The sequence below is a fragment of the Mirounga leonina genome, unplaced genomic scaffold, assembly GCF_011800145.1.
Source record: "Mirounga leonina isolate KUSES-001 unplaced genomic scaffold, KU_Mleo_1.0 Mir_125, whole genome shotgun sequence".
In the NCBI taxonomy this organism is placed as follows: Eukaryota; Metazoa; Chordata; class Mammalia; order Carnivora; family Phocidae; genus Mirounga; species Mirounga leonina.
The window spans coordinates 22003700-22027470 of NW_023270305.1; the positions used below are offsets into that span (position 1 = coordinate 22003700).

The 23771-nt window shown below is 40.4% G+C and overlaps 1 protein-coding gene across 4 annotated transcripts in view; it reads left to right on the forward strand.

The window, feature by feature from the left end:
* Positions 1 to 23771, forward strand: part of CRIM1 (cysteine rich transmembrane BMP regulator 1) — a 186129-nt gene that overhangs the window by 120376 nt on the left and 41982 nt on the right. For all 4 annotated transcript variants that reach the window (XM_035000898.1, XM_035000900.1, XM_035000899.1 and 1 more), the window contains exons 8-9: positions 16224 to 16352; positions 22331 to 22487. In XM_035000898.1, the coding sequence (XP_034856789.1) occupies positions 16224 to 16352; positions 22331 to 22487 (286 nt within the window). The remainder of the gene's footprint in view (positions 1 to 16223; positions 16353 to 22330; positions 22488 to 23771) is intronic.

The window sequence follows — 23771 nt, forward strand, 5'->3', positions numbered from 1 at the left end:
TATTGTCAACACCTAATTCAGGTATACAGATAAGCCATCCCATTTTATAAGTCTGTAACTGATTGTATTCTTGGGTTTTGTTCTGCTGGCTTTTCTCTTCATTTCTTCTTCTTCAATAGCATGATTTAAATTTTCTGGCCCTTTTTAAAGCGCTAGGATGGAAAAGAATGGAATAGTATATAAAGTTTGCAATTTAAGTGTACAGATGGGAGATATGTCCTTATCTCCTTAAAAACTGAAAACAGAGAGGGCGCCTGGGTGATGCAGTAGGTTGAACGTCCGACTCTTGGTTTCGGCTCAGGTCATGATCTCGGTCGTAGGATCGAGCCCCGCTTCAGGCTCCGTGCTTAGCATGGAGTCTGCTTGAGACTCTCTCTCTCTCTCCCTCTGCCCCTCCCACTCATGCTCTCTCTCTTAAATAAATAAATCTTTTTTAAAAAAGCCTAAAAACAGAAAAGGAAGGCAGCAGAATGAGGTCTTCCTCGGCATCTAGCACCATTTGTATCATCTCATTTATAGCCCTTAATGACAGTAGCTAACATTTCTTGCACACTGACTGAGCCGGCCTGAGTGCCTTAAGACCAACAGCTCATTTGATCCTCACAACTTTCCTCTGGTAGCACCATCTTAATTCATCATCAAAGAACCCAAAGTTTAGAGGTCATGTAACTTGCCCAGGGTCATACAGCTCAAAAATGCGGAGCAGTGTGTTCCCAGAGCCTTGGCTCTGGACCCTGCAGGTGTACTGCCTCTGAGACAGACCCTGCACTGCACTCCAGGTTTACCAGTAGCCTGAACGAGGCTACTCCCCCATGAGCTAGGAACTTACCATATACTTTTGAATCCATAAAACAGCACCTGACATGGAAGAAGTTGTTAATGAATAAATGATGAGCCAGTAAGTTAGGGAGCGAGGGAAAGCCTGGAGTAGGAAATCAAGCAATCTCCTCTTACAGATCTCCGTCTCTTACAGATCTCCGTCTTAGCTGAGTGAAGTGGCATACCCTGATAAAGATTTCCTTAACCAGAGTCTCAAATGCTGACCCTGATCAGATGAAGAAGGAATAATGTTAGAATGCTTATATTTGAAAATACACTCTGAGAATAGAAAGCAGAGTGTTAGATGGAGTGTGTTTGGCACACGGTGGGCCCAGATGTTTATAGGCGAGTTGGGCCAATTAGCTTCAAGTACCGCTCAGCCTCCTGATGAGCACTGAGCTCTCGACTCCTTCGCAGGGCAGCCACGGGGCCCTCCAAGACTGGTTTGTAAACTGTGGCTTATTCTCTCTGCAGTTCAGCCCCTGTGTCCAGAATCGCAGAGTTTAAGTGGGGCTTCCGCAGACCCTACAAGGCTAATGCCTGCTGTCAAACTAATGTACTGCTTTTAAGACCTTTCAGCAAGTATATAGGTGCTGCAACCTTGTCATTTCAGCTAGAATTTTTTTTAATGTCACAATTCAGTATTGAAAATACTTGAATTTTTTCCCAATAACATCAGATATAAATGCTGCCTATGCTGATTCTTAATGTCAGAGAGACCCTAAGGACACAGTACTACCTTCTATTAAAAAAAAAAAATCCGTTGTATAATTAAAGGTAAGATAAGGTATAGGGGAGGGAAATTTTGGCTCTGAGGTGGCTATGACACGCCCTGGATGACTCAATAAGAAAAATGCAAGAAATGTGAACAGGTATGAGGCCAGCTTGGCTGCTACACCTGATGCAAGAGATAAGAATTTCATCGTCACTTCGAAGTCTTGATGTCAAGCCTGCTCATCTTTGGCTGTGGCTGGACCCCACCCAGGTGGCCGCTGTGACCTGAGTGTTCATCAGGCCCAGTGTGTACGGTCTCCTACCGGGAGGATTTGTTTGTCTGATGACCTGGGGGATTTCGGAGCCAACACCAAGAGTATCACCTATCAAAAATTAGGAACCACATGGGTAATATTTTATAAGGTAATATTCAGCATCACGACTTAGGTTGCCAGTAAGTAAATTCCATGTTTGTGGCTGGGCAACTGGCTAGTTTCTTTCTACGAGTTCTGTTTCTCTGAAACAAAAGCAGATCTGTTTCCCATCTCAGACAGGAAATCAAAGAGTTATTTGTAGCTTATCAAAGCTAGATAATGGGTATATAAAGGTCTGTCATATTATTCTATCTACTTCGGTATTTTTTTTAATTTCCATAATAAAAACTTAAAATGTGTGCTATTCACAGAGTTATTATGTGAAACTGAACGGAGTTTCAGACCAGTCTAATAATTCTGCTAACCTGGAGTAAACCAGCTCTTCCCTGTGCATTGATTCTTCCTAATTCTGTGGACTTTAGGATAGAATGTGATTGAACCAGACACTCAACCATCTTTCTTCCCGGCATCTTGCCTTCTTGGATCTCTTACTTGGGTAATCCTGGTCCTACTTGGGACAGTGTTGAAGAGCATGAGGCTTTTCTTGATCTGCGTGACTTGATTCAGCCACTTCACCATCAGCTCACGGAGTAGAGTACGTGCTGAGTACCTCTGGAGGGCTGGAAACAGCTGTCAAACATACTGTCCTCCTCCTCAGTCCTCCTAGGAACACCCTATTCTTTCCCATAAATGCCGATGATCTCGTTTGAATCAAGCTGCCCCTCAAATGAAATTTCTACTAGGCTGCCAGAAAAGTCTGTACCAGGCACATATCTGGGTGGGAATTCCTTAAAACAAGAAAAAATGTTTCCAGCCCTGCCCATAATACTTCCTCACTGAACAGTATCTCAAATGATTAAGCTACTGCTTCTGTGGCAAGGAGTCAAACATAGTTTGGCTGACCCAAGAGGCAGAGAAGTCAGAGATGCCGCAGGGTCACATGATATCAACATTCTGGTACATCAAACAGGGATCAAAAATCAGTTTATGGATGGTATTGTTTCAGTGCCATCTACAGTGCTATTATTAGTCAGCCAAGAATAATAAAATACTCGTAATATCTCCAAGACTGTTAGGCATGCTGTTTCATCCTTTAACTCTAAGTGTCCTGGAAACCCGTTCCATAAATGGGAATTAAAATATAGCACGGTCTGTTTTTTAGCTTGTCCAAATAAGGTCCTATGTTGGGGTAACAAACGCATAGCAGAGGACTATGTGTTAACTTAGGTAGGTATTTAACCTAAAGCATCAAAAATTTTTCTTGGATGAATTTCATAATATTTTTATTTTCTCTGGTCGTTTAAAATAGCTTTAGATATTTCAAATAACATTAGAATGTTATTGTTGAGAGCGTCTTGTGAAACACATGATTAGAAAAACCTCTGCCTCTGATGTTACAGCTTCCAGCAGTCCCAGCTATTAAACGTTTTCCCGTGGATGTGGCCTGCGAGGGGCAGGTTGCTCTTTATTTCTCCTGCTGCCCACTTCCCATACCTAAAAGAGCATTATTGCTAGGTGTCTCCTAATTTTCCTACATAGATAATAATTGAATCTCATAGTTCAGACTTGGGCCTGCTAATTTTCATCTAATCAACAGAGGCAGGAAAACATAGTCTGGAATGCTAACTATGTGAATGAAAAATATTTAGTCATTCTTGAAATGATAGGAATGTTTTTCCAACAAGCTTAAATAAACACAATCTCTACTGAGACTGTGTTAAACTTTTTTTGGATAAGAGACAACTCTTAGGCAACCAAACAGAAGTTAATGAAGGTTATTAAGAAACATGCCCTTCAGAAAAGGCTCATGGACTTTTAAAAGCGAAAGATTCCGTTTTCTTTATGGTACAGCCATCAACCCAGAAGTAGCCGAATTGGTTTTCTTTTAGCTTTTGTCAGCTTGATAGGATTTAACATTTTAACTAATAATCACATTGTCTAGCTTTTCAGAGATTGTCTGCTTTACCTAACTGTGACTCTGTTAGACCATCTTATTTTAGAATCCTCGTCTTCGTCTCCTTCCACTGTTGACCTCTGTTCTAGTGAATGGATTGGTCTCAACACATCTGTCTTAAAGCACCTGACAGCCTTTTCATAGGAAGCTTGTTTGTTGATACCCATACAAGGTCCAGTGATAAAGTAGCGAGATTATTTTTAAACGTACCAAGATATACATATCCAAGTGAAGTGTTTTTCCTTTCAAAATAGTTCTATGGGAAAACTGCACAGCTCCTGCAGAAATAGAGTCATTCAAAATATTTTTGGTACTTCTCTGTTGAAACAGACATTGGAGCTGGTGGCCCATCCTTTTGAATGCCCTTAGCTTCTCAGACCCCTGACTTCCAAGGTTTATTAGATTCTAGGAAATAGAGTCATTCACATCGGTGAAAAAAGTGGATGGTCTAGTTCGGTAAAATCATTCAGAGGAAGCAAAAAGGGGGACGGTAAAATAAAGGCACTTTATCTTCTATGACATAGTAATTTGCTCTGAAAAGCAACTCCAAAGAGAAGTTTCAAAGAGAATTTTAACATGAATAGCATTTCCGCACAAGCATATAGCCTCTGAGAGTAAGTGCTTTTAGCCATAACACTTATTTGTAAGTATAACTCCTGGTGTATTTATTAAAAAAAAAAAAAATCAATTCACCTACAACATAGTGTTTTTTATGACTTCTAGGGCCTAGAAGCATTTATTTAAATGGTCGTGTATTACAACATTTCGTGAAGTTACAGGTGCTCGATTCAAACATATTTTCAAATAAATTAGACTAAAATAATTTCCCTGTAGAAATAACTCTTTTAAGAGGGGTGGTGATTCCTACATGATTTATTTTTAATATCCTAGCTCTCTAACTCCACTTCTGGTGGTACCATTTTAAACTGTTTCAGTGTATGGTCTTCAGTTTATCTTATAAGAACAAAACGATTTCCTATTATTTAACACATGAGGGTTAGCTTCAGAGATTGTAAGCCAGTGAATTGTTTTAGAGGCCCTCTTTAGAATTATTTTCTGTGCTGTGTCTGTCTGATTATTGAAGATAAAATGTCACTCAAGTGTATAAAATGCTGCAGTATTATTGTAAAAAACAAAACCCTGCAGGAATGAAAATGTCTGCTGAAGAGTGTCCCTTGGCCATCTGTGGCTCTTCCATTGGAGTTAGCTGCTGAGGGGGCAGGGAGCTGGATCACACTCACATGTCCTTATCTCAGTCTGAGACTCCAAGATGTTCCCCGTGTCCATCAGCATGCACACTGGGACATCTATTACGGGGGGCTCAGCACTGCCACGTCTTGGTCCGGGGGTCCTACCATCAGTTTGATCGAAATTCAATAGGTAATAAGGGATAATGAACATTGAGTGCTTTTTTGAAATTTGTCAGAAACACGAGGTGATGGTGATGCCTAGGCATTTCACACTTTTTTTTTTAATTCAAGTTGAATTATTAGCGATTCGACCATATTTGTACTTACCATTTATATCTACAGAATACCTCTTTACACATCAAGTGAATTGTACTTTCACACCTGAGAGATTAGCTGAATGTATCACGTTTGCTTGAAACAGAGCCCAATTCAGGTGACCAGACCACTGGAAACCACAGAATTTAATGCTGGTCACCAATCGAAAATAAGATTCAGGGCAAGACTCTAGCTCTTACTTTGCAACACCACCGTGAAGCACAATCAGGAGTCCCCAGGAAAGTTCGAAGGCCAACAAGTAGTTGGTCCCTGGGCCCTCTGGGTTTGACTTTTCACCTTGGCTGCTGGAGCAGACTGAGAGCAGAGTCTGAGCCACGTCCCCAACCAGCCAGGACCTCACAGCATGCACTCTGGGTGCTGACCTCATCCCTGGCTGCAGTGAATTCTTTTCTACTTAAAATTTACCTTGGCCCTCGTTTCCTCACTTTAAAAGAGTATACATGCATGATATAATTTGAGGCTGCTTTGGATCTGCTTTGGAATCAAGCAAGGTATATTTAATGCTTATTGAGGTATTCAGTACCTACCATTTGCTTATGCCTGGGCATATTTGTATTTGGTCCTGGCACCATGACTTTGGCCATCGGTAGGAAGACAAGGGATGGTATTCGTTTTCACCTTAATTAGAAAGCTCTTGCCCTGCATGTCAGCTCACTTTCTAAAACAATTTAGGGACTGTGTACTTTATTAAAAATTTCATCTGGAAGAATGCTTAGCAATGATAATAAGCAGATTGAGAGGGATTGACACGTTCAGATCTTTTCAAGACCATGACTCTTTCATGCTTTCTGGGAACCAAGTTTTAGGAAGATTCCACGGAGATTTTAGGCCAGATGAATTCAGTAGAGATGCCCTACAGTCCTGTGACAGACACTGAGCACGTTATTATTTGAGTGAGAGGCCCCCAGTATTGTTGCCAAGAAAGTACCGGTTGAACTGTCTCTTACTGTTGACATAAGTCTTACCTGGTCCCACGTCTGAAACTAGGATCTGCTCATCAAAGACAGCTTTTAGAGATGGGTCTTCTGTATCCTCTTGCAACTTGAGAGTGGCAGGACTACTGGCAAAGCTACCAAAATATTCTATATATGAATGTAATGAGTTTGCCCTCCTCCCCAAAGATCCAGCAAGGCCCCCATCATGAGAAAGGAAGAACGGGGTCAGCCAGGCACACAGAACCATTGTTTCAACTCACACTGGATAAGCTGATTATGAAGAGATTTCTGTTCTCTTCGAGACACCACGGGCACAGTCAAAATGCGGAACAATGATAACAGACTGCCACTCAGCAAATGTGAAAGGCGCCAGTGGCTGGTCACTAACACGCTCCAAAGCTTACCAGACCATATGAAAGGATGTCGTGGACCAACCCACATCCCAGATGCTTTTCATGTTATCACTGGAGATAGAAAAGGATGCTTAGGTTACAATGCACAGGGTTCAGAATGCCAAAGCAGTTGTCGTACCATTTATCAGCTGAACATTGAAGGCCTACAAAAGGGCACATAATTCATTTACTCAGCCATCCTCTGAGACCAGGTCGAGCTCCAAGCAGGCAGGATAGTCATGACAACGGTAATTTTAGCGACAAGTCATATCCACGTCACACCTAGAGTTTGTCGTCCCCTCTTTCTGATCTGATTTGAGCCTCTCAGTGATATTGCGAGGTTGGAATAGTGGATATTCCCATTTTATAGAAGCCCGAAGAGGTTCAGCACCACATGTGAGATCATGAGGGAATAGGGACTCAAGCTAAATCTCCTGACCCCAAATCCCTCTCCTTGGCATTGCTTCCCTTTAGACTCCCATCATGAGAAGGGAGAGGGTGAGGAAAGTTAAGTTGGTCAATAATGAAAGTACTTGACCATCGTGGCTCAGATTCAGAAGCCATTCTTGCTCCTGGCTCTGTTCTCAGTGCTGAGACCCAGTTACCATTATTCTGACCTTTTTGTGGCCTGGCCTTTGATCCTGTTAGTTTTCCTGAGCCTCTGTCTGGCTCAGGAATTTGGACCTTGCTGTTTGACCTCCGGGAAAGCCCGTTGCGGCTGCCCAGGGATACGGGCCCCACCCGAGGGCATGTGAGTCGCTCTCCCCAGTTGTCTCTGTGCTCACACTCGCCCTCTGCCCAGCCTCATCCTCTCCAGGCCCTGGGCCCTGACCAGTGGCACTCATGTCCCCACTGAGGAAAATAAATGGGCTCCAGGTGCCGGGCACTGAGATGACATCATCAGTGTTCTCGTTTGCATTCCTGTTTCAACTCATCCCTTTTCTCCTTCTGACTCTTGCCGGTCTTTGTTTCCATTACAAGGTAAATTTGCTGAGCCCTCGGCAAAAGTGCCCATTCTTCGTCCCCTGCTAGTTGTGTTGCTGAATTGAGTGCGTGCCCAGCTCTTTTCAGGACTATTTTAATAACACTTTATTCATTTGGCACCATCAGTGAATTGAGATAGTCCTAGAAGTGAATTCCCCAGATAATTGAAATTGAACGTTAAGAATCTTGAGGGAGACCTACAATGCTTTACATACTTGCCTGCCTTCTCAGGCCAGAGATACAGATCATAATTTCACTGACTTTAGGCAGTTGAGTATCATCAGTGGGTTTCTCACGGAGACTGCTTGGGTTTGGGCATTTTCGCTCAGTTTGTGCTATTATTAGAGAGTCCGGTTCACAGCAGCCTTCTGAACTAGCTTGCTGCTCGAGGGAAGCTCATTTATTGAGTACCCACTATGTGTAAGGGACTGCTGCAGCAATGAGAATCCTAAGGAACTTACTGTCCAGTCCTCCAAAAGGTAGGAAATTAGAGATTCATCCTGTTAAGGACAATACTGAATGGGAGCCCTTCTTCATCAAAAAATATGCCCTGACTTTCCATGTTCAGGCGTCTTTGTTCTTCTTTATTCATTCATTTAGCACGACTGTGGGCCAAGTACTAGGCTTAGTGCTAAGGTTATAAACCATGAATAAACCATTGTTCCTAACGCAGGGACCTTTCCTCTCTGGTCCTCAGCCATTTTCCAGAGGGTTGGGTTGAGATACCAAAATTCTGACCACCTGACACACCCCAGTTCAAGATAGCTATTAAAATGTGTGTATGCATACATAATACATACAAATGTATTTATAAATGTGACCCATTATTTCTGGTTCCATCCTCTAGGAAAACGAACAGTAAAAATAATGTAACAAAATATAAGACAAGTTTAAAAGATCCAAATTATTCTTGGAATCCACCGTCATTTTGTGAGCTCTCTCAAGCTGAATTCTTGGAAAAAGATATCCTCTCTATAAAAAAATTCAATTTTTCTTCTGTGGTCTTTTAATAATAATCTCAGAATCCTACTACTGTCTTTTCCTATTAAATATGAGGTTGATAAAGGAAGAAAAATATCTCCAACAGCCAAGTTCCTTGGAAAAAGCATACAAAGTTAATAAATAGGTCTAAAGTAAATATATGGTCACTTCTCTATCTGACCATAAAATAATACAGATCTTGGGGACATTTTCACACCATTCATCTTTTAAAATAAAATAAAGAAACTGCTCTGTGATAAGTACTTTAAAAATTACAAGGATGTAGGTGTTGTTATGAGAAATATATACAAAGGAAAAAAGGATCACTAAGTGTGTAGTGGCTGAAAGAATTTGAAAACTCCAGCTGTAGATTTTTTTCCATGACTTCATGAGACTTTTGTACATACACATCCATACCCCTTGGAAATCCCCACCTTCCAGATTAAGGGAGTTTTGTATCCTCAGTCTCTCTCTTCTCATCATCTACATGAACAGTTTCCCCTCTAGCTTCATTTGGGAAAATTTCATCTTTATAGTACTTCTCTTCCCAGGCTGTAATTATGTTGACAATTTGGTGATTTATTGGAATGGTTTTCTGACTAGTTCTGGTCACATATGAAAAGCCACTGTGGTAACAGAATGACATATGAAGACACAGTAAAGCAGATAAACTATCTCCTTTGGTTCTGTCTTGTCCAACTTTATCTCCAGTTTTATGGCCCCCGGCCAGGCGCACAGTAACTGGTAGGCTTTGGGGACCTGATAGATTTAGCCTTAGAAAGTGAGTGAAACTTTGGAATTTTCCCACTCATTAGCTATTCACATGGCTTAACCAAACCCAGCTCCCAAATAAATAAATAAATAAATAAACAATTTTTAAAAAATCTTAAGAAAGAGAATGCCTGAATTAGGACTGAAAAGAGAACATAATTGTTCATCTCTGTCTCTCAACAATCCAATAAGCAGGCTTGTGAATTTATAGACAAGAGCCATGTAACATTATGCAAACCATTATTGAAGTCCAAAAGGAGGGGTACATCAGAGACAGATAGGAGTAAATTTCATGTATCTTGTTACTTGTACTTGAAATTTTTTTTAACTTATGAAAGAAACGTAAGAATGTATCTGCCTTAAAAAAAAAAAAAAAACTTTTTCTAGAAATTTGCCTATAATGAGGTTTTTCCAGAAAGACTTCTCTTAGTGTGTGTGTGCGTGCACGCACATGTTTGCACGCAGGTATGCTGGTAGGAATCAGGGGTGCTGGTAGACAGCCGCTGCCCACAGCCAGGCGCTCCAGCCCTGCCGTGCACCCAGGCCTCGGCAGGGTGAAGCAGCACTCCTAGAGATAATAGAAATCTGGAACTAGAGCTAATTACCCCCCGTCGGAGGTGGTGCTTTAGACAGACCCAGGAGGGATGGCTCTGGATGTCTTCCACGAGTGCTTTTCCAGAATCACCCACCCATACTCAAGAGCTACTAATTGACTGTCAGCCTTCCCAGAGTTGCTAATCAGAAAGAGTGCTTCACACCCTTCTCAATGGAGATAATTAGTATTATTTGCGGGAGATAAACAGTTCATAGTAATCAAGGTAATGAGAAAAACTTTGTATGCATTATTTCAAAACCAGAAGTTCAGTGGAGTGATACAGATTAGACACCAAGTTAAAAGCATCTATTAGCATGTTCATTTAAGCTATAGCCCCTTGAAATATAAAAACTGGTGATTCTATAAATTATTTCAGGACCAAATTCACAATATTATTACACACTTTAAAATAACTGAAGATCAAAATATATTCTTTTTCGTTCTGTTGTTGTCCCAAATGTGTTAAGCTATCTGATATGATGATAGGACTGATATTAAAACTTTAAATCAACATCTTAAAAAGGTTAAATTTGAGTTTCAACTTCTTCCCTTTCTTTTTGGAGAATTTTCTGTAAAATAACAAAAAGCAAAGTAGAGAGTTTAGATTTGCTTAACACATTTATATCTCCTGAATGATCAAATATATATTATTTTATGGTCTAGTGCTGTGGCCTTGGAGTTAAAATAATGCTTTTATTTTAACTTTGTACTCCTGATCAAATTAACTGTGACCATAGGGCCTGACCATCTCCATTGAGTAGGTACAATTGCTCCTAGGAAATACTTGAACATCAATGTAAAATACCGGTGGTGTTCCTCAGAAACTTAGTTTCTGAGGCTCTCTAAATCTTGAAAAATATGAATGTTTTCCTGGAAATATTTTGACTGGGAAGGGCTTTGTTGGGCTTTCTACAATATGAAAAATAGTTATTCCTAAATTTTAAATAGATGTAAAATAAAAAATTAATATGTGTTTATGTTATTGCATGATATAATAGGTCTCCTTCCAGCATTTTGTTCTCTAAGGCTTAGGATAAGAATCAGTGGCTGAACATCTGCACTCCTGACCCAATCCCAAGGGTTCTTGTAGAAATAGCTCTTCTGGACAGCGGCAGGTGCTCAGAGAGCCTTTAAAAACCATTCACGAAGACAGCGGGCTGAGGAGAGCAGCAGTCCCCACTCAGATGCGGGGTAGGAAACAGCAAGCAAACTGCTGGATGTAGACGTAACAAACACCCATTTTTGTTCTTTATTGCTTCTAGGCTCAGAAAATATTTCTAGAATTCTTCTCCACAAAGAAGCTGTTCCAGGGTTCCCTTTAGAGATAGTTGTAGCCACAGACAATGAATTCCTGCTGTCTCAAGCCTTCTTCCTTTGGAGGACATTAAGGTATTTCTTTAATTCCTCAGCTGATTCAATACAAGATGAGATGGAATTTCAGGCTGATCTTGTAAGCACCACCTCGGTGAACTTCCCCTCGCCAAGTACCCACCTGTGTGCAAATATCTGCTCGCTCTCCTAAACGAGGAGACCTGAGACCTCTCCTTTGAAAAGGGCCCACTAACATGTCTCTGCCCGGCCAGTTTGAAGGGGGACAGTCTTCTTTGCTCCAGGCAACAGGCATCGTATACCATGATGCATCATTGTCTCCAAAAGTCTTAGCAGGACCTCTGTTCAACTGATAATCCCTAAACCTGCCAAGGGCATAGCATCACCATCATCCTTCTAGAAAGGCATGTGTTTTCTGGCCTATCATCTCAGTATCCTTTGTAATGTAAGAGCATAGAAATGCAGGATTTACATGAGCATCTTCTGGTCTTCAGGCCAAGACTCATCAGGATATTCTCCATGTTCAGAACACCATTGCCCAGACCAAGTGTGAGCTAGTCACAGTCCCCGACACACACAGTTCAGGGTACTCTGACAAATAGCTCACACATTTTTCACGTGTCGCCAACACTTCCTCGAGCTTCTTTATGTGTATGGCTTAGAAGTAATCATATTATGATACCACGATTCTAGATTCTTTAAAATACCTCTACCTACCCCAAGAACTTCCTGGGATAGAAACTTTGTAAACAGTCTAACTAACTTTTGGTCGTTACTCTGTAAGGACTCTGAATGTAACATTGATTTTAAATGCTCCAATTCAGGATGGTATCAAATGTGTCTCGCTTTGAAGTTCATTATTAGGAATAAGAAACTGAATTGCAGTGGTCTTTCTTTCCCCAAACACTGCTCTGATGTTAGTAAGAGGACCACTTCTGAGATTACATGTGAATGTTTTGGACTGAGAGCAGACTCTCCTATCTGTTTATGATAATATCATATCTTTTGCTAGATAATTCATAGTTGCATATTCCTGCTGTCATATTGTTCTTAGAGAAATCTAACTATAATACAGAGAGGACCTCACAGGGCAGGACACCGAGCACTACAATGTTGAGAGAATGTTGGAAGGGAATAGAATGTAATGCATGACTTCAGATGAAATGTTAGGCAGCTAGTCGTCTACAGATGTGTCTCTTACAGATCAACATTTCCTCCAGCGACCCAGGACAATGGCAGTAAGTACCCCCCCCTCCCCAAATCGTGCGTTACCACCACCATCAAAAGGCTTTTAAAATTTGTTTAGTTTGTACTCGTAAAGACAAACGATACTTGTTTGTTAAATGTCATAAAATGAGAGGACAAGCGTTAAAATACTTCTTAAAAACATTTAGATTTCTGGGCGCCTGGGTGGCTCAGTTGGTTAAGCGACTGCCTTTAGCTCAGGTCATGATCCTGGAGTCCTGGGATCGAGTCCCGCATCGGGCTCCCTGCTCAGCGGGGAGTCTGCTTCTCCCTCTCAAATAAATAAATAAAATCTTTAAAAAAAAAATTTAGATTTCTATATTGAATATATCACAGTGAAAGTTTTGTAGTCAGCCAACCTATTGAGGGGAAATTGAATAGTTCTAGAGTAAATTGACAATTCTCGTGAGCAAATGGTTTTGTTGAGTTTTTCTGTGTTTTAATATTAAATATTGAGGGAGACATAATTTGAAATGTATACACTTCCAATTTCTTCCCATCTAATGTATCATAAATGAAGGGGAAATACGATTTTAAAGGTACAAAATAATTTTTTGTTTCTTGCCTTCTACCATATTATCTGAGACTTGGAAGATATCCAGTAAGACTTGTTTTATCTGAAATATTTACCAGCACCTAATAAACAGCCCTTCTATGCATTTTCTTTTCATTTGTTACACTAAGCAAAAGGTATCATCCTGAATGTTGTGGGAAAACAGGCTCAGTGTATCTCCTCTCCTGGAGAAATGTGTTGTGTGCTTGATGGACGTCTGTGACTGTCGACCTAGCTGATGAAGCTGTTTGGATAAGTGTGGGACCATTCAAGTCGGTGCTGTGGTTCTGATCCTCAAGCCACGCCATTTCTTTTTCTTTTGACTTTCTAGACGGAGATCCCAGTTCTGATTTTGTGCGTTAAATGAAATAAGTATCAAAAATAGCATATGCAGCACTATCCTCTTAACAAATCCCTAAAATTCACCAAAAGTAAAATTACATACTACCCTATGATTATTATGCATTTCCGGGATCGGTGTAATCTGCCCAAATACATTTTTCCATAATACATTTTCTGAAGGCAAAAGTCATTCATGAACTTAAATGTCAGTTAAGAATACAAGGTTTAAAAAAAAAAAAAAAAGGAATACAAGGTTTGGGGCGCCTGGGTGTCTCAGTCGTTAAGCGTCTACCTTCGGCTCAGGTCATGATCCCAGGGTCCTGGGTTCGAGCCCCACAACAGGCTCCCTGCTTGGCAGGAAGCCTGCTTCTCCTTCTCCCACTCCCCTGCTTGTGTTCCCTCTCTCACTGTGTCTCTCTCTGTGAAATAAATAAATAAAATCTTTAAAAAAAAAAAAAAGAATACAAGGTTTTGGTCCGCGAAAGGTGCTCAAAACTCTTCTCTACCCATAAGCCATTCCATAAAGCATGGACATAGAGAGTTCAGAATCCAGTCCTGATTTTTGCTCTCATAACTCCAGAACGTAGACCTAGCTCCTTTCTCTGTGGGATAATCTATAGTGTGTTTACTTAAAGGTGATACAGGTCCTCTATTCTGTCTGACGTTTGTGGTTAGAATAATGTTGACAAAACATTGGCTGTCTTGTGGCTGAAGGCTGAAATGGAATCAGTATTTTGGGTGACTAATAACAGTAGTGATAAAAGAAAAACCATATAGGTTCAAAAACCAAAGATGTTTACAGTAAATTTTAAAAGAATTTCAGAAAGCAGCACAGCTATATTTAATTCACGGGCATCTTAAAACTTGCCTAAACTTAAACTACTTTTGGATGTTTACAGTTACCTGTCAGAAAGGATACTTTAGTGATTGAAGGAAATTAGAAATTTTACAGCAGTGGAAAGTTCACATAAAAATCTCAGGCGATGTTCCTCACGCTGTGTAGCAATAAAAATAGAGAATGTGCTATACCCTCTTCATACATATTTTTACAGGGAGAGTGCTGATCAAAGCATCTCTTGAGTAAGTCAGAGTTGCCTGCTACCTGTGAAGAGCTGAATCACTGGCCTCTTTTAGCAGATGGATAAAAATTTAGAACTCTTGTTCTTAGCAGTGGCAGCTAAAACACTTATTTTAGTCTCTCTTCCATGGTAACAGGAAACGAAACTGGAGAAGACAGTGTGAACTAATGGATAGAGTGTTGGACGGGAGGTCAGGAACCTCTGTTCTGTTCTATTCCCAGCCTGCTACTGGGTTGCTATGTAAACTTAGATAAGCCAGTCACCCTCTCTGCACCTCATATTTTCCATCTGTGGAAACATAGGTAGAGACATTCGGTACGAAGCTCTTCACAAAGATACTGTAACCAGCTTACTCTGAAGAAGTTCATAGTATCTTTTGGTTAAAAAGAAGCTACATAAATATGTCAGTGGCCCTGTTCCTTTTGATGACACCCTGGCCACAGTCTTACGTTATGTAGGTTGTCGCTTATCAGTGCTACAAAACAAGGACCATTACAATGGGTTTTGTACTGCATGGAAACCAAGATTGTGACCCTGGAGCCAGAATGCCTGAGTTTGAGTCTTGGGTCCACCATTTACTAACTCTGTGATCTGGGACAGGTGAGCAATCCTAGATTTCCTCATCCATAAAATGAGGAAAATGAGAGTACTCATCTCCCTGGAGTGGGATGAAGCTTGAAGGCGTTTATAAAGAGCACTGCAAACATATAGACCCGTAATGCACTTTACATAAGTGTGTAATTATTTTTATTGCCCAGGACAAATCTTCATTATTAACATGATAGTAAAGTAAAACATCACCTTTGGCACTGGGTGTCTTCTAGGCTTTTCTTCCCAGAACGGCCGCTCGCTCTTCCTGCTGACTGCTTGTGTCTGACCCTGCCACCCCCGTAAGCCCTGGGCCCTGGGGATAAGCTCTTAGTCACTATTATCCATCATACCATCTGTAATAATTGAAGTAGTGTCACATAAAAGATAGGAAATCCAGGGGCGGCTGGGTGGCTCAGTCATTAAGCATCTACCTTCGGCTCAGGTCATGATCCCGGGGTCCTGGGATCGAGTCCCGCATTGGGCCCCCTGCTCCTCGGGAAGCCTGCTTCTCCCTCTCCCACTCCCCCTGCTTGTGTTCCCTCTCTCGCTGTGTCTCTCTCTGTCAAATAAATAAATAAAATCTTTAAAAAAAAAAAATGGAAATCCAGATTTCAGAAGAGTTGCAAAATGGAGAGGTAATTGACAGTTGGAAGCTATGTCCTGATTTTTACAGAGAATAAATGCAGAAAACATCCAGAGGAAATAGAAGAATAGTTAACAATTTACATGGAGTTGATTTAACCTCTCCTGTCTGCTTTCTGTAGTGGTGACCATCAAGGGAAGTACTATGGGAGGGTACCAAGAAATACATAAATTGCTCAAATGTAAAGAAAAAGAGTTTTTGGATTTTCAAAAATCTAAATAAAAATCTTTCTGTTTCAGGGGTTAAAAACATTAGGAAAGTATACAAGTTTAGGGTTTGATGAAAATTACTGATTTTTTTTTTTTGCAACTTACTGTAGTGTGGGATTTCAAAGATTGAATAGCATCTAAGAGGTAATCATATGTTTCATTGATTGTTTTTTCTCTTTATTATTAGAACCAACCTATATCACAATTGATCCACCTGCATGTGGGGAGTTATCAAACTGTACGCTGACAGAGAAGGACTGCGTTTATGGTTTCAAACTTGATCACAATGGTTGTCGAACCTGTCAGTGCAAACATAGTAAGTATACAGACGATTGCACTTTTTTTCTGGGCCTAATAGGATACTGTCAAAGCATATTATGTGATTGAATATCTTTTTCATTCCTATTGATGACATTCCCTTAACAGCCTGAAAGAAGAAAAGAAAATTTGTACTTAACAACACACACAGATACACAGTCATTTGGGGGAAAAGAGGTGCTGCTTTATTCTGGTTTTCACCTTCATTGTATTCAGATACTCCTCACTGTCCAGTTGCATCATGGGGCAGCCCCCCAGGCTTTGGAGGACATATTCTTTCCAACCACCCAGTCGGCTCTCTCTAACACCGTTGCTCGGGTCATTCAGTGACAAGGCGGTCACCTGCACACAGGTGGTCACATTCCACGTGTGGACAGACACAAAACAGGAGTTGAATAATTCAGTCGTTTTCAATTACATGTCCCCATCACTCTGCTTGCCTGCCAGAGTTGGTGCTAAAACAGAGTTTACAAAACTGTTGTTGGGACTCTGGTGGTTACCATCTTTAAATGTCCTAGAAGCCTCCATGCATCGGGGCTGTCCTGTTTGAAAAGCTGAGTTCATTAGGGAGCTGCCTTGGCATCCACGTGTGTTCGCTTAACCGGCCAACTTCGTTTTTTTGACACCAAGATAATTGGTATTGTATTGTGTAGAGTTTATATTTTAATACTTCTCAACTCTCTTGAGCTACACACCTCTCTGATCATGGGAGCATACCTAAATTTTTTTCTGAACTGTCTGAAGTCTAAAAATAGAGATTTCATCGTGCCTGATCTCCCCACCTACCGCCTTCACCTGAGCTTTCTGTTAGGAACTTTTTTACCACATGGTTATGCTTATATAAGACCCCTGGCACTTCACAAGGAGCCCTTTGTAGTTAAGTCCAAAGAAACAATTTTCCTCCAGTTGTCATTGAAGCAAGTAAAAAAGGGATCACTGGCTTTTTGCAGAGTAAGGCTATTAGGAAAATTCTGCTCTGCCTGTCTTTGCGGTCATGTTGCCTTCCGGCTTTGTAACAGGAACATGCGTCCATACTGCCTGCCGGGTACCTCCAATTCGTTAACACATCGAAAGAGATAGGTACAGGAGACTGTCGCAATTTGTGTCAGTGGTGTTTTTTAATATAAATCTTTATTGACTGTTCATTATGTGCAAATTTTATTTATTTGCAGGGATCTCTGGTCTTTCTTCCTTCCCTCCTCCCTCCTTTCTTCTTTTGCCTCATATAATAGAGCACCTGCCGAGTTCTAGGTACTGTACTACGTGTTTATGCCACAAACATGAATACAAGACCTCCCCTAAGAAAAAAATCTCCTGTAACCAGTACACTAATGAAATATCACCACTTTAAGTCAAATTCTGTAACTCACAGCTCCTATTAAAAGGAAGCTTTGGTCCTATAGAAGAACCGGGAAGGAACTGACCCATCTCCCAGGGCCATGCTGGGCACCATCAGAATTGGGGATGCCATTGGACATCATTCTTGTTTAAGATCCCCTTCTGTGGTCTTGCAATTCTGACCACGTATCCATTTTATCACACTGAGATTCTTGACCTGGGTTAGTCTTTAGCCATCTTACTTCCTGCCACTGGATACCTAAGAACATAATTAAACACCAAGTGGCATTTGTCGGTTTGTCTGTATCATACAGAAGTCTGGTCATAGAGTATTCTCTCACTTCCGTCCCGTTAGCAATCCTGACACCTCTGGAAGCCACACCTTTAGGAGGTGAGTCAAAGTAAACCAAATTGACCAGTCCTTAGTTGTCAGACTGCTGTTACTGTATGTCCCTCGCTCTCCTCCCCGGCTCTGGCAGCAGATTGACCTGCATCTGGCCGATCACGGCAAGTCACTTTACTTCTCTGGGCCTCTTGTCCTCATCTGTAAAGGGCAAATAATAATACCTAACTAATGGGTTATTCTGAGGACTAAGTAAATGAATGAATGCAAAGCTAGCTTTACTAGCCGACATATGGTAATTGTTACTCTGTTTACAGAAAATGAGAGATGTTTTATAACACATCCACTTCTGAGTCAGCGCAAGCTGGCTGATGTGGAAAGCCCCCAGCTTCCCCTCCTTTGTTCCAATACAGACCTGCCTCTGGTTCTTCCTGTCCTCTGAGGACACGCATACAAACAACTTTCCCTTTACCTTTTAACTTTAACCGTCAAATATTCTCATTCTCTTTCACCTGGTTTTACAAAAGGAAACTTCCTTGCACTAAAAGATGGCGTTAGTATGTTCTCTTTCCCATTGCAGCTACTTGATAAATACTGATTTTGTCTAAATTTCTCCCCTACATTATTTCTTTTTCTTTTTCTTTTTTTTTTTTTTGCATCCAGCCAAAGCCCGTTACACATACAGTGGCCCTAACCATCCATACCTCAGTTTTCTGTTAGGGATTAGGCCTTGTTTATATAGACCACTGGCATCAAGATTGCTTAAAATAAGACCAGTGCCCAATAAATATTTCTCCCCTGTTCATTGCTTTGTTGTTCATTCGTTCTTTTTTCATCTAGCATTTGTTGACTGCCTGCCATATGCCACACACTAGGGATACGAAAAAGATAAAAATGGACTTCATCCTTATTAGTAGCATGCCAATAGGCTGTAATGATATTGCACTATAACCAAGCATATTATACCCAACCACTTACTTTCAGATTGAAATCAAAACCCAGTGCGACTCCTTCAAAAAATACATGGAAGGTATAGGACAAAATATTCTTTTGTGTAAACATACCGTAGCTTTGCTACTTTAACCTGTAACAAATAACATTCTTTAACACTGCTCAGCAAAGTAATGCATCAAAGGCATACAGAGAATTTAAATTATCCCTGACTCATTTTCCCATATTTAGAATAAAGAAAAGAAATATGGTAGAAGATGTTCAAGTACGATAGCTACAAAAGTTAAAACTAAAATCATTTAGGTATGCTGTTAGTAACCTAATACTTTGTCAGTATAAGCTGTTAATAACATTACTTTTTAACCAAATAGACACACTACACTTCAGCTTACTATATGAGCTATATGTAGTAAATGACATCTGTATGAATTAAATGCCATCCGTCTTTTGGCACCTTATTTTCTACATCTTTAAATCAAGTGGATTTGACTGGATTATTTTTAACTTCTCTTCCAGTTTTAACATTCTGTAATTCTAGGAAGTAAAAATGCTTTTATTTAGAAGCTGATGCAGGCATAGAAAATTAATGGTAGCCAGAAGAAAAAGCCTTCCTACTTTTCATGAAATATATATATCCGAATCAAGCATCTGAAGAAGGTTGCAGCAACAAATACAAAGAGGCAGGCTCCATGCTTTCATTTCATTATAACTCAGAACTAAAGTAATAACTAAAGCCCAGAGGCAAGACTGGGACAATCATTTGTAATGTTGCATTTCTTTATTTAATCGTCTCAGGACCTTCGTGGTGTTCTTAACTGACCGGTTAGTGGGAATTGCCAGTGTCCAGGAGTGTGGGGGGCTGCAACAGAGAAGGGACACAATCACACTGGGTTCCAAATGCAGTTACATGGTACTCACTTAGCCCGAAGGACCGATAACAGTTGTGTCCTATTTTGGCCCCGGGAGCAAACAGCACTTTTTCTCCAGAGTAAACAGTTTACTTCGTAGCTGCTATTAACCAGCTGTGATGCACAGATGCTGTACTTTGCCATTATTTATCACTTTCTTTTCAATGGTAATTCTGCCCTATAGATTAGAAAGCATTTTTAGATTGCAGTAAAGTCATAATGCTGAAAAATTAGGAGTATAAGGCCACCGTTCTTTCTTTCATGCTGCCTCAAGTGATGTACTAAAGCTTTTCAGACAAACTTATAAACCCCCACCCACCTATAAATAAGATATTTCTACTTGGTTCTGCTCTTTATGTAAAGGTTTGCCTTGTTGATACATTTATAGTAAGAAAAGTCCGTGATTGATACATGGATCTAGGACCACCACCTTATGGTCTTTAATATTCTTCCTTTCTGAGCTAGAAGATGGTATTTTGACATGTTTAGTAAGTGCCACTATTTTCGAAGATTTTAAATACTAGCAGAGTAAGTTTTTCCATCTTGTTATTTTTCTCTTAATATGGCAGCCTTGAGAGTGGAGGAGTAAATAGCAAGAACATTGATCGATTTGTTCATTCAGCAAATGTTTATTGAACATTCACTCCATGCTAAACACCATGATGTAACCTAGGCTGTATAAAGAAAGAAAATAAGGCCCTACCCCAGAGCCCCCTTCTGATAGGGAAGAGAACAGAGACAGGCCCGGTCCACAGTGTTGCGACTTAAAAATTCGTGGAATAGAGAAATGGGTTTACAACTTCGATTTCAGTGTAAGAGAAAGAAAGGTGGCTGTGAATGTCTTCTCCCTCCTTCATCATCCCTTAATGATGGGAAGAGAGGAAAACTGATGGCCTTTCAAGTCCTATAATTACAAATTTTTAAATGAGCCATTTAGAATTTCACTTTTAAAAAGGATGCAAATTAGTAATCAGTTGCTTCGCAGTGTGATGTAGACCCACAGGGCTATATTAAATATGTGTAATGAAAGGTTTATGATCAGGACAAAGTAGAAAATTATACCATAAATCACATTTTCCTCTCTAAAAGATAGCAAATTAAATGTTCGTGTATTGCCAAGATTCACAAAAAGATGCTCTCTTAAAATATTTATGTAAAACCTGAACCCGTCTCACCTATTCATTGTAGTTCAAGGTTTAATTTTAGATGATAAGGTTTGCGTGTGGAGGGGGGAACCCACGCATTCTGTTTTTCTTAGTATCATATGCATTATTTATAATACTTGTGCTTTAAGGGTGTCCAAATAAAATACAGATTCATTTGTTATTCCGACAAAAGCAGCATCTGCTTCCCACCTTGCCAGCCCCTGCAGAGCAGTAATCAAGCATTGCTGCACTCTTGCCGTCACCGTGTCAACCTCGTTACATTTGATTGACTTTCAGACTCTGCATTCAATGCAGACAGGCCTTGAGTTGCTTCAACACATCACCAAGCATGCTTTTCTTACCTGGATGCTTGTATTCCATACATTACCCTGCGAAGCCCTACCTCACACCTTTTGAAATCTTTCCAGAAAACTTTTCTTCCGAAGCTCATCTCTCTGGTAGTTCCTTTTGCCCGCCACCATAGCTTCTTCCCTGCCCCCCCCTTTTTTTTATTCTAAAATAATGTTATAACTGACTAATAGAGGACAGCTAAAACATCATTCCAAATTCTGCTAACAGAGGAGAGTTCAAACATTTCAGATAGTGGATAAGCATTAATGTAGACGTTTTTGTCACATACGCTTTTTAGTCAGTTAGACTTATCCAAAGACGTGGCTATCTGTCAGTGGTTGGGAAAAAATACCTAAATTGAAATACTATTTCACTTTATAACGTGTTATTAGGCCTGTTCCTTTTTAAAGAAAGGGTAAGAAATCCTTTAGACTGCATATAATATGCAGTATTATAGGATTGTATCTAAAGCTCCTAAGAGAAAACATTGTGTGAACATTGAAGAATGTGTGTTATCATAAGCATTTAGTTGGAGCAAAAGATATAATGTAGTTTGGGGTTTAAGTGTCTCATTCTCACATTTAAACATTAAATAGTAATCAGTAGTTTGAGGAACTCATAAGAACAAATTTCATGAAAAAATAGCACTCCGTTTCATCCACACCTCAAATAGTAGTCACAGCCTGCTCTTTAGCACCAGATTGGAATACACTTCAGAAATCTGTTTTTTGGGGCTTCTTTTCTCGATTAGTACCAAGATGTGGAGTTATGTTGAGATAACCAAGGAATGGTGGCTCTATAATTTTTAACCATTCCTAATGCTATAGTATAATATAGTATAGTATTTACATCTGTGGAAGAGGACCGGCAGATATTAGGGGCAGGTCTGGAAGTGTCCATGTGTTCATCAGCACGTCACGCTCTCTGCCTCTCTTCACAGGGGAGGAGCTGTGCTCGGGCCTCAAGCGAGGCTGTACTTTGGACTGCCCCTTTGGTTTCCTGACTGATGCCCACAACTGTGAGATCTGTCAGTGCCGCCCACGGCCCAAGAAGTGCAGACCCATAATCTGTGACAAGTATTGTCCATTTGGATACCTGTAAGTATTTCTTAATTCAGAAGATCTCTTCTTAATCATCTGTAACTTAATGAAACGTCCATACTTACTTTTGTTGACTGTCTCATGTGTATGTGAATGGATCAGTGATGCACTGAATCCAGAATATCTGTGCTTGCTTTGTTAAGTGAATCAGAGAGCAGCAAAAGGGGGGTTTTACTCTTAACTCTTTGATGAAGAGGGGCCAGAGCCTCATTCTGCCACTGTCCTTTGGGCCTCTTCTGTGAGGCTTCCTCATAGCAAAGGCCTTTGCACACTGCCAGAGGGAATGGAGTTGTCATGAGAGCCCAGTATTGGACATGCCACAACTTTTCACAACTGTCCCAGTGACTATTTGGTGATAATTTATTTAATAATGTGTACTTTAAGATCAGTGGATGGCCACTCATTGGCCACGTGGAGCATGATTATTTGCCACACCTCCCTATCTTACCTTGGTGCTGGTCTGTAGTTTATAACATCTTTTTCTCCATCTGGCAGTATCTTTTATGAATTCCCTTAGAGATAAGAACCATGACTTAGATTTTCAAAAATTCTTTGTTGAACCAAACCCCCGGAAAATCTAGATTATCCCAGGGGGAAAAGGCACTTCACATTTGTTTAGTGTCTGTACTAACATCTATTTCTGTCTTTGTATTAAGCTGGTTTCCTAAAAGACGCATTTTTATTCCTTAAAGATTTATTTATTTTAGAGAGAGAGAGACGCACGCACGCACGCGGGCAGGGGGAGAGGGAGAGGGAGAATCCTCAAGCAGACTCCCCACTGAATGCAGAGCCTGATGTGGGGCTCCATCTCACAATCCTCACATCTCACAGCTCATGACCCGAGCCGAAATCAAGAGTCAGCCACTTAACCGACGGAGCCACCTAGGCGCCCCATCTGCCTTTCCAATTTTTAATATATTTGTATAGTGCTAGTAATTATAAAGGACTTAAATTCATCATCTCTTGCCTGCCATCTTAAAGTTACCATTTTTATGGTTCCTCTTAGGAATTCTAGTTTAGCAGGGATAGGGGAATCTTAATTCTAATTTTAGGATAAATTGAGAATGCTCACTATCCTTAAAACGTCCCCAAATTAATAAACCGTCATTGTTCTTAATCCTAAAAATAGGACTTTTATACCAGTGAAAGTATTATTTCTTAGCCCCACTCCTAATGTCCAATAAAGTATTATTATCATAATAGTAACTACAAACACCTGCTGCAGTGTCATGACAGCTCAGAATCGAGGTTCAAGTCCAACCTTCACCTTGGAGAGAAAGC